This window comes from Loa loa (assembly GCF_000183805.2).
Source record: "Loa loa unplaced genomic scaffold supercont3.46, whole genome shotgun sequence".
In the NCBI taxonomy this organism is placed as follows: Eukaryota; Metazoa; Nematoda; class Chromadorea; order Rhabditida; family Onchocercidae; genus Loa; species Loa loa.
In genome coordinates this window covers 207,056-218,177 of record NW_018108226.1, presented here as the reverse complement: position 1 = coordinate 218,177, position 11,122 = coordinate 207,056, and the positions used below count along the sequence as shown (strand labels likewise).

Below are 11,122 nucleotides of genomic sequence, written 5' to 3'. Positions count from 1 at the left end.
CGCAGGAGAGTAGAATTTACTGGGATTAGCAGAACCGTTCGGTGGTTCTGGATCATTTATTTCAATGTATTCCTAGTTCAACTGTATCTGATGCAGTGGTAGGTTGCAACGTCGAGTAAGAAGTTTTTTTTCTCTTCAAACTCATTTCCGGACTAAGATGAAGCTGAGTTGTAATCATGAAGACGGATTTCATTTTGAATTCAATTTCGAAAATTTTAAATTTTCGGGGAGAATGTAGCATTTGGGAAAGTTGCAGGTTGTTTCAGTGATGGTATGAGAAGGTTTTGACGTTTTGTTGAACAATTAGTCATCGTGTTTTCCTGAGATTCCTATTTCAGTCTTTAGTTCATTTCCTAAGTAGGTGGAAGGAGCTGTGTACTATCAAAATAAAGATAATTCAGAACGATTCTACATGGTGGCTGATATCGTAAGCTTTTTGAAAATTAGAGTAGCTCTCAACTCTGTTCACTACATTAGAAAAGAACTAAAGGAGCAAAGATCCGGTGATATCCAATCTGGGAAGTTTAGTGCTGATTATTTTACTCTCATTAGGCTAAATGTTTTTATTAAAAAATAGCAATGATTGACTTTCCATCCTAAATATTAATTCCAAAAAAAAAACTTCTGAATATCTGAACTGAAAAGATGAATTGCAACGGTTCTATAATGTGATCATAGTTTTCAAAAAAATTGCTACATACGAGAATATAATTCATAGCGGAATTGAATAATCTAAATCTGTATTCTGTACCTATGCAAATTTTGCAAATGTATTTGATCAGAAGACTTTATAGCAAATTTGACCAATTTCAAAACTTCTTCAATTATGACGATGACACCACATAATGAACTCCGAGATGGAGATATTTTCCTTGCATTTGAATGATATCAAACACAACAGCGTAGATGGTACTACCCTAAGAGATGCAAAAAGTGATGGATAGATTACATTGGAGAAATTAATATGCTAGAGAAAAATTACATAAGTCGGGAGGTGTCACATAAGTCGTGCTGTCAATAAATCCGTGTATGACTAAGTCTCCAGTACCAATAAAGAGGACTAAGATCCTTGCAGGGCAAATATATGATTGAAGCTTTTATTAAATTTTAGATTTTATGTGTAAAGATAGTATCATCAAGATTTTGCTACCAGTTGAAGAACTTAGATCATTAGACTTGATGTGCAGCTTAGAATCCTCAAAAGGTTACAACCATTTCTTTTTGGAAAAAAAATGAAAGAGAAAGAAAAGGGGATTCAGAAAGGAAACGTAAATCTGATTATCGATTCTAATGCATAATGAAGACCAGACAAAATAGTTGAAATGCTGGGAGAGCTTAATGCATAATGAAGCGAGTAACCTTATAGATAATTTCTTAAGTTTAACATCTATTTGGAGAGCATGAGATCAAAAAAGTCTTGGTGAACTATTCAAACTATGTCGTTCACTTGTCTACGTATTAATTATTAGTATCAAGTCAATGTATTATTTTAGTGCGCAAATTTTTTCAGTTCCCTTCCGTTTATATGAAAGTTATTTTGGAGAAATGGTTGAGGAGTGCAATCATACAACAGGTGTACTTTTCTAAACATAAAAATGGAATAAGTTTCCAGGAACGATGTGTCGTATTCAAATGATATTATAACCTTTACTACTGGAGTATCACTGTCTATAATACGGCAGAGAATAATTTTGATTTGAGTTACTAAACATGGTTTAAATTTCGAAATTCTATGATGATAACCAGTTTAATTTTGAATTGCAACTTAAGTGACTGCTTGGAAAACTAGTGAATTGGAGCCTCAGCCAGGGCCTAGCGGTGTACGTAAACGTACATTAACTTCATTTGATGAGTGGGCGGAACATTTGAATAAGCAACGACTATTGTTCATTGAAAATGAGCAAATCGATTATTTGACAATAGAGGAGCGGAAAGTCCTTTATACAGCATGTCAGGTAAAGCTTTTGGAAATAGTGAGATTTCGAGAGCAAGCATATTTTCATGATTTGAAATTTCTTGACTTTCAGGTGGTGCCAACGGTAGATCCATCGTACGTTTACAATCTGATTACAACCAAATATATGAGCAGCATAGAAACCATTGTTGAGCGTTAGTTTTGAGTAGCCTTTCATTTTTGTTTTTACTAAAGACTTAATAATATCTCAATATTTGATCTGACATATTTGATTTTCGAAATGTAACAGCTTAGCATTATTATCAAATGATAAAGAAGTATGTGTCATAAAGGTGCCTTTTTGCAATTGTATTTATATTAATGTGGTAGTACGGAGAATAGATCTCTATGCGGTTTTGTAATAGGTAAAAGTTGTTCGTTTAGATCTTTTCAGAGACAACTATCCGACAATTAAGCAACGTATACGTCGTGAGTGCATGGAACTACGTCGCAAAGCTTATCTTGGTGAAAATGGAGAACCGTTTGATTTTGTTCAATTTCTTACGATATATCCTAATCCAGAAATATTGTTCGAGAAAAAGCGCAAAACGGATGAAATTTATATGAAACATGCTATGGTTTGCTAATCTTTGAGTTTCTCACTGGTCGAAGATTTTTTTTAATAGGGAAACAGTTACAGTAACATATGGTTGGTAGGTAATAATAATTACTTGGATTGTTAAAAAATGTTTTTTTTTTTTAAACAAAATCTTGCTTTTGATGGTTCCTCCTGTTCTTTTTTTAGCGAGACTTTGTTTGTTCTCCAGTTCCTACTGTTTTTCAAATTCTGTTTTTTAATTAAAAATGGTTACATTGTACGAAGTAGTACCAAGCTTAGTTCATTTATCAGCAAAATCCACCAAATTTCGCACTCCTATTGCGTTTTTAGGCTTTTTTGTCGCGAAAATTTGAACAGTATGATATGAAATTCTTGAAAAAAGTTTTTACCAACTGTAAAAAACAGCTATTACCCGCTTATAGAATCTTGAAGAAACACGCTGAGGCATTCGCAAAAGGTTTGATTTTACTTTTATGAATCAGTGAATCTATTTGTTCTTAGAAATGGGAGCTCACATTTTTGTGATGTTTGTCTCGCGCATTTTGTACTCTATTTTTTGGACTGCAAAACCGAACTCAATAGTCCTTCGTTTCCTTTCTGTTTCATTATGATGTTCCGGCACAGATCTTTCCAACTGTCCAATCTTCAAGCTTGATGTGCTTTAAATTCAGAAATTAGTGCGGTGAACTCTAAGTTAGTCACTGAGGCAAGTTTATTTCAATGAAAGCCTGCCAAGTTCGTCGCACTTTCTCTTCCGAAGTTTGACTGTGCAGCTGCTGTCAGAGTTGGCCTCTAATTAATACAAAACCAGAAACTTCATTTCCTTGAATATTTGGTTGAATGATTCTCTTTCTTTTTTTCAAATGTATCTTTGCCCGAAATATTACCTTTCAATTGAGATAGCCGTCTAGGTATCCTGTAGCCGTCAACTACCCGGTAGTTATCTGCGTAGCCGTCTTAGTAACTGATAATACATCCGTAATGAGTCGAACGCCAATTGTACGTCTTTCCCTGACAGTATCAATTTGAATTAGAGCTGGACATCCGGAATTATTTTTCTGTATATAATAAAAAGGTTGCGAATAGCCAATCAGTGTCATGTAAAACCCGTTCTAGCAGTGTCCTCAGCGGAACATATTGCGGAATGTAGTGAGCTTAGCATTCTCGTATTGGTACGCATTTAATATTTTCAGCTGAAGACATTTACAACTGGAAATGTTTGTTGTTGGAAATTTTTAATTTCAAATATGCTATGGCATCAAATTTTAGGTGAAAATGCTCCTCATTTCATCACGAACGCTCGTATTAAAGTGAAATTCAGACGAATATCTGACAGCGGGAAAGTGCCGGAGTATCCGGATTCACTAGATGAATTATTTTTCCGAGAAGCACAATACTGCTTACATGAAGACGAAATATTAAGTTATTACTTGGTTCTTTTTCTTCAGGAATTTTGGATAATATTTTGGCTATTTTTTGCTTTCCATAATTCCCACGTAAATTTCCACGCAATAATTCCCATTTGAAACATAAATTGCTTATATTATATTTTCATATTTTTATGACATACATTGCAGATTACAAAGCAAACCATGCTGCAAAACGAAAGGAAGCATTAGAGCATGCGGAGCGGAATGGCTTACTGAAAGGATGCATCATTTGTTGCGAGGATCGTTATTTGGATGAAGATATGATCAAATGTAACAATGGAAATCATGAATTTTGTAAGGATTGTGTAAAACAACATGCAGAAGCTCAGATTGGCGATGGTTCGTTCAACTTTTGATTATGGAAGGAGAAGCGCAATATGCCAGGAGGGAGGACGGATGGAGGGTGACAAAGGGTCATTCTTGCTTAACAAAATACATCGTATTTCCATTTTTATTTTTCAATACTTCGCAAGTCAAGCTTCGCAAGAAGACTGTCATTGCTCCTGTAGAAAGAAGCAGAATTTTGGAATGAAACTGTTATGTGAAAAATAAAACGACGATTTATTATGACAGCATTTTAATAAAAGAAAAAAAATCTAGGTATGAATTGGATATCTTGCATGGAGCCATCGTGTACAAGTGGTCGTTTTGAAATTTCGTCTATTCAAAATATTTTGTCATCATCCTTACTTCGCTTACTTATCCTACGCTGTTTAAAAGTGATGTTTTGCCTTACTAAGAAACATTAATTTCCCATAGAAGTTGTTGTATGTTAGCTTACCGTTCCTTAACTCCGCAAATATTCTTAATTTGTCATCCTTAAAATTACTTCATGGTCATTTTGCAGCTCTTTTCCGAGATGAGAATGGCAGTAATTTTGGCATTTCAATTTGGCTGTGAAAAAACTTCCTTTGTCTTATTATTTAGAGTTCGTCGAAAAATTCTTTACGGCATGATTTCTTGACCTTATTCTTATCTGATCCAGTGGGCGAGTTTAAACAGATGAGGCGAAGTTTTGAACAGATTAAATCACCAAGCTTCAAACAATATGACATGACGCAAATGTTATAGAAGCAATTATTTCGAAAACTTGTTGAATATTTTTCAGGACAAAATTCTTAGCTCAAAAATTGGAAATATCGAGTTCTGTCCATTTTGTGATTCGCCGGTAACTGTTAATAATAGTGAAGATCGAATACTTCTGTGCATGAACGCTATTTGCCAGAAGGAATCCTGCAGGTCTCTGCCATAAAGTTTTACTCCCACAGTTGAACATCATTTTCTCAGTCAACTTTCTTTTTCTTAAAAACTTCAGGAAATGTCTGAAAGAATCACATATTCCGTTACGATGTGAGGAAGTTGATGAAGAAGTTGATTTTGAGACAAAAAAACGTAAATTTATTGAAGAGCGCATGTCAGAAGCAGTAATTCGTAAATGTCCAACTTGTGATAACAGGTGAGATTTCCATGATATTGCAAGATCTCACAGTCTGTTATTTATCCTTTGAAGAGATGCATTTAATATATTTTTAGAAGCATGAGAATAAGGAATTAAGAGCAAATGGGTTTTTTTAGAAGAACTTGTCAATTGAAACTCTCAATCACCTCGGTAAAATGTATTGAGTATTACTCCTGTTTCGAATTCCCTTTTTTTTGATTAACTCATTAGGCTACTTTTTGATAATTTTCCCTATTTCATTTCTCTTAGGATTACGAAAGAAACGGGATGCAATAAAATGACATGTCCTTGCGGCACTTTCTTCTGTTATGTTTGCAATGTGGCCCTTCCGAAGGAAAATCCATATCAACATTTCTCCAAGTATGTTCCAGTCTTTTCGAAATTAATCAGTTTGTAATTTCATGTTTGAAGTATAAGATAGGATCTGCTACTTTGACAAACGCTGCTGTACCAAATTCCTAAATTCCAGCGCCAAGGGTTGCTGCCGACAGGATACATCACTTGAGCAACTTCATGAAATGGCTGCAAAACGTGCTGGTTTGGAAGCTTTACGTCTGTTCCATGAGCAAAATCCCGAATCAGTTGATGTGAAAGCACCCAATATTAACGAATTAGCTGGATTAAAAAAAAACGAAGCCGGCAACAACGGATTGATAGTAACGGCTCCTTCTACTACCAGAGAAAATGAAAAATGTTTATGACCACCAACCAACCCGTTATTGTTCTTTCTCTTTCGAAAAATGGTAAATTACTCCTTTAGGAGGTTACTATTAAGTAGAGAATCTTTCATATGCGCTGTGTTTTTGTGGAACAATGGTTTAGACTATTTTCAAAAGAGTAGTAATAAGAATAGGAATTTTGTGGGATGGCCAAAGAAAAAAAAAGTAAAACGAGATTTATGACAGGTATCACGAAATAGAGACAGTTATAGTAACCTTCTGATTTACCCGTAATGTGAGCAACAATCATTACGGTGCAATTTTTAAAAATTTAAGTTGAAATAATTCCTGTTTTCAAAGACCATTCACTTTTGTTTAATATTACTATATTTGATTTAATATTGAAAATGATGGTACCACTAAAACAAAATTATTTCAATCTCTTCTTATTCCCCGATAAATTGCAGATCTTTGTTTAATTTAGAAAAACTAATTACCAGTTCATACTCTAATTATTATCAGTAGTATTCAATGATTAAAATATGCAGAAAAAACACGGACAAATCTTAACATGATATCACTGATAGGTCTTCCAGGTTGGCTTAGAAAATAGAGTGTAACAGTTTAGCCAAACTCAAGATCTTTTATTGGTGATAAAGGATCTTATGGATTGGCAAAATACTCAATATTGTTGGGTGAACGCTTCATTTCTGGTTTTTTTATCTAATTAGTCTTCCTTTTTTTTTACTTTGGTCTTTGTTTGAGTAGGAATTTTTCATTTTACCATCGCTACTTCCGTGTATGGAATTTGTGTTGGAAGTGAGCAAGAAGGAAGAGACAGAATTCATATCCACAAAAAAAGATAGAAAATCAAAATGGACGAGTTTAGTAGCAATTCCGTTCCAAGATGAAATATTTTAGTCCATTGTAAATTCTTCTGAACGCATCACCTTTTGCTTTGATCTTCGATAATTTTCAGCATAACCAAAGATTCTCCATATATTTTGAAAGTTATATGGATGTTTATATTCCGATAAAAATTGTTCATTTATGGTGTATGGAACTGGAAAATTACAATTTCCCTATGTTTCACTCCTTTTATTTAAAACCAATCATTATTTAGTTGTATAACTTAGTACCTCATTTGCTTCTCTTTTTTCTTCCAATAATTATCATTTATTTATCCAGTTCTTTTCTCATGTACGTTTATTCCAGTGCATATTTCAAATTCTTTCCTTATTTCACAAATTTTCAAAGAGCAAGGGTTAACATTAAACTAGTTGAGATTGACTGTAATTGGCAATTTATTAAATAAAAAGAATTCACAATATGTTGCAACTTATATCGTCTTCGTGTTATTATTTTTCGGATATATCGTCATATAGCCAAGACCTTGGATTTTTTTCTTCACATTGAAATGAGAACTTTCTATGTATTTTGTCCTGGTGCACGGTAGATATCAGAACGTATAAAGTCTTCTTGTCGTAGCAGAAAATGAGCAAAATAGTTGGTAAACTTGGTAATAATATTTCAACCTTTCAAAGGCCAATTTCCTAGTCCCAAACTTTTAAATACAAATCGGGAATTGGAGATTATGGAATATGCATGTTTAACAATCAGCCAGCCAATAGTTAATGGTATTTTCCCATTAAATTTAATGGTTGTCGTGTTAGGAGTAAGGCATTGATAAGGGTGCTGAATTGGTGTTGTTATTTTGAACTTTGATAAATGGATGAAACGAAGATTCCGAATGATTAATTACTCTGATTATCACTCCCACTCATTTCGCCACAACTGCTGCTGTTCCATCACAACTGATAACATTGAGTTTGATAAGACAGCAAACAATGCATGATGAATAGACTACTATTGGTCGATGTTAACTCGTTCTGAACAATAATATTCCTCAATTCTATTTCAATAATATTTCTTTAATTCTTCAAATGACAATATTCTCCAACTGCTATTTGTCTTCGATGATTGCTGACGGAAATATCTACTAACTATTAGCTGAAAGATTTTTTCACCACATCTAGTTTTCATCACTCTCACGATAAGTTAGGTTATAGCCATTAGTTGGCTAATTCAAAAATTTATAGCATAAGATTCATGTAGGCAATTATGTATTCAGTACGCCCAGTTGCATCATCTTATCATCTTATAGTAGTTGAGAAGAGTCTTATCAACTACACTTTAGATGGCAATGTTTAAGTTGAAGTATTGAATGGAGATAAAGTCGGAAAGACTGGAATGGACTTTCTATTCATCAAACGTTTAGTTTCAGCGATACTGCAGTTACAGCAGGAAGAATCAAAGGAAACAATCAGTAGAATGTGATGTGTTCTGGTTTGTTGATAATTTTAACATTGTTCCAACTATACTTTGCCATTGCTTTTCAAGAATATGATCCAGAATTTGCTCGTTTTGCATTTGAGCATGCAGCTGCAGCATACTCTAGAGAGCCATCGAAATGCCTGGCAAAATATTATGGTACTCATATTCTACGACAGGGCAACGTATCTTGTGATCACTTCCATGACGAGGTAAAAAACTCGAATACGCTTTCCCATTATTTCCAGCATTTAAATTTTTCTATTTTAACTTTAAAGAGGTGCATTAATCCTTAAAATCAACACCAAATCCATTATTGTTTGATGAAAAACAACATTATTTTCGGTATTAACTTCAAATGTGATATATACCTAACGATCAGATCACTTGAGCTAATTATCAGCTTGATTTTTTTGGAAGAATTATCACTTGAGCTAATTGTCAGCTTGATTTTTTTGGAAGAATTATCACTTGAGCTAATTGTCAGCTTGATTTTTTTGGAAGAATTGTAAAATTTCAGTGCCTATATTATATATCACAATCTCCCACACATGTCGTTGTCGCATTTGGCGGTACACACTCGAAACTTCAACTCACTGCCGAAATTCTGGCCGGTATGACAGAACCAAAAGCGAAATTCATTGCAGGTGGTTCGGTGCAACGTTATTTCAATGCGGCATTCAGATCTATTTGGAAGGATTTGTGGTCTATGCTGAGAAGAACATTAAAGGCGAATTTGTTGTTCTAACTCACCCAAAGATTCTAAAATCTATTTTCTGAATCTTAGCACGTAAATAACCGTAGTATGAGCGATGACGCTATTAGTATATTCATTTACACGGTAATCTTTTGCAGACAAACAGCACTCGGCCGATAATATTTACTGGACATTCTCTTGGCGGTTCACTTGCATCCTTGGCTAGTGCTCACTTTGCAAATTTTTATGCTAAGAGGGAGCTCAAAATAGATATTCGACTTATAACCTTTGGTGAACCTAGGACGGGCAATCGAGACTATGCATTCGCTCATGATACATTGGTACCCGTCAGCTTTCGCGTAGTACATCAAGGAGATTTAGTAAGTTATCATCTTTTTAATGTTGTTTGTTCTACAATAGTGAATGATATAGAAACTGCTTCGTATTCTGATACTCTATGCTCTATATTTTAAGGTACTTAAATTTTCTTTGTTCATTTATGTATATCTATAAACGTGGCATAGGAATGGAACCAACGTCGCATGTAAGGCAAATCTACAAGATCATCAAAAACGATTCAGATCGAAAAATATATATATATTCATTTCTATAAATTTGAAAAGCACGAAATTATTCAAGATTTAAGGTATCGCATCTACCAAATTGTTTAATCAACATACGAACGTTTGCATGCAGCTCACGATTTAGCTTTGGACCATATCATCACGGACTTGAGATCTGGTATCCCAAAAATATGACCGAAACTTCTCGATACAGACTTTGTTCGGGTCAACCCTTGAATGAAGACCAAACCTGCAGGTCTGATTTCTTGTACGTTTCAAAAAAAGTAGGAATTTCATTTCTCGATTTTCCATGGAAAAATTTATTAGAGGCTCTGTTTGCAGCAATGGTTACTACCGCCACTACACTATTAATGATCACTTGTTTTATTTTGGTGAACATGTCAGCATTTACGGTATATCCGGATGTAAGACAAGCAGAAATATTGCCAAAAAAAAACCACAACGGGGAAAAAAAGTGCGTCAAATCATGTCATCGCTGTCGCAGCCTCGTCGCTTTAATGAAAATATTGCTTACAGTGAAGTTGCAAAGTGTTCCTCGAAAAAGTGAAGGACTTAAATCATAATCTTGCGCAGGAAACTACTTTGATTTTTAATTGTAGCGTTTCACCCTTCTTGCATGCATGCAATCAAACTACTTTGATTTTTAATTGTCGCGTTTCACCTTTTTTGCATGCATGCAATCCAGTAAGACCGTTGTACTTTTTTTAGCAATACTTCACGATGTAGCATCATCAGGAGATGTAGAATTTATTCAAACATATCTCTCTCTGCATGTCAAACAGATACTAGGTCATTCAAAGAGTCTTACAGTTTTGATTTTGTTTGTTTATTCTTTAAACAATCCATGATTCGAATTCAAAACAGAGTCAATATTTTTAATTGTAACAAGATCCAAATCCAAGCAGCGAAATAAAACAACAAAATTAAATGGCGGTGTGCCTAGTAGAATTGTATAACGGTATCAATTCGCGCATCACTGGTGAAATTAATCCATCATGTGGTCTGTTTGCATCTTGAACTAAGTAGTACGTTGATACCAGCGCCAAGAGGAATGAAAACAACAGCAACGACGTCGACGCTAATGATAAATAGAAAGCAGGACCAATTTCTTGCTAAAAATTAAAATTATCCCGAAATTCACTCAGCCTTGTAAAATTTGAATTCGAGAAGATGAAAATTCCAATTGTGACTTTATCGATAAATAGAAAATGCGAACTGTAATGTACGGGTACAGCATAGTGAATGCAGGAAACATAACAGATCAGCTAGCCTCGAGGTTCGAATTAAAATAACACAGTTGAGCGGTTCTCATCAACAATTTAATTTTAAAACAAAGCAGTGTAATAGCAACTAACCTCGTAAGTACCAACAAGTCCATGTACAAATCGACTGTCAACTCGGTGTGCAGCGAAGAAGAATGTCGCATTTGCAATAATCGAGAAAAGTACT

General features: G+C 34.4%; 4 protein-coding genes across 4 annotated transcripts in view; 3 read left to right on the top strand and 1 right to left on the bottom strand.

The window, feature by feature from the left end:
• Nucleotides 1-1,545: 1,545 nt before the first annotated feature.
• LOAG_09090 (hypothetical protein) lies at nt 1,546-4,299 on the top strand (the record flags this gene model as incomplete). The annotated part of the gene is made up of 7 exons (XM_020447853.1): nt 1,546-1,573; nt 1,771-1,955; nt 2,028-2,109; nt 2,339-2,532; nt 2,844-2,970; nt 3,783-3,935; nt 4,091-4,299. The coding sequence occupies 7 exons, from the start codon at nt 1,546-1,548 to the stop codon at nt 4,297-4,299; spliced, it is 978 nt and encodes a 325-aa protein (XP_020301956.1).
• A 509-nt stretch (nt 4,300-4,808) lies between these two features.
• On the top strand, nt 4,809-6,103 carry LOAG_09089 (hypothetical protein; the record flags this gene model as incomplete). The annotated part of the gene is made up of 5 exons (XM_003144618.1): nt 4,809-4,814; nt 5,052-5,182; nt 5,259-5,399; nt 5,652-5,762; nt 5,872-6,103. The coding sequence occupies 5 exons, from the start codon at nt 4,809-4,811 to the stop codon at nt 6,101-6,103; spliced, it is 621 nt and encodes a 206-aa protein (XP_003144666.1).
• Nucleotides 6,104-8,351: 2,248 nt separating this feature from the next.
• LOAG_09088 (lipase) lies at nt 8,352-10,542 on the top strand. Its single transcript, XM_003144617.2, has 5 exons — nt 8,352-8,604; nt 8,913-9,130; nt 9,256-9,469; nt 9,736-9,908; nt 9,995-10,542. The coding sequence occupies exons 1-5, from the start codon at nt 8,398-8,400 to the stop codon at nt 10,218-10,220; spliced, it is 1,038 nt and encodes a 345-aa protein (XP_003144665.1). The 5' UTR covers nt 8,352-8,397; the 3' UTR covers nt 10,221-10,542.
• The window catches only part of LOAG_17167 (hypothetical protein), a 3,494-nt gene continuing 2,657 nt past the window's right edge, over nt 10,286-11,122 (bottom strand). The window contains exons 6-7 of the mRNA XM_020449827.1: nt 11,029-11,120; nt 10,286-10,785 (exon numbers count right to left, since the gene is read on the bottom strand). Coding sequence (XP_020306598.1) covers nt 10,597-10,785; nt 11,029-11,120 — 281 coding nt within the window. The 3' untranslated portion in view covers nt 10,286-10,596. The remainder of the gene's footprint in view (nt 10,786-11,028; nt 11,121-11,122) is intronic.

Coding starts and splice junctions, on each gene's coding strand:
- LOAG_09088 (XM_003144617.2), top strand. CDS start 8,398: ATGTGTTCTGGTTTGTTGATAATTTTAACATTGTTCCAACTATACTTT. Junction 8,605..8,912: donor GTGATCACTTCCATGACGAG/GTAAAAAACTCG, acceptor GTAAAATTTCAG/TGCCTATATTATATATCACA. Junction 9,470..9,735: donor TAGTACATCAAGGAGATTTA/GTAAGTTATCAT, acceptor TCAAGATTTAAG/GTATCGCATCTACCAAATTG.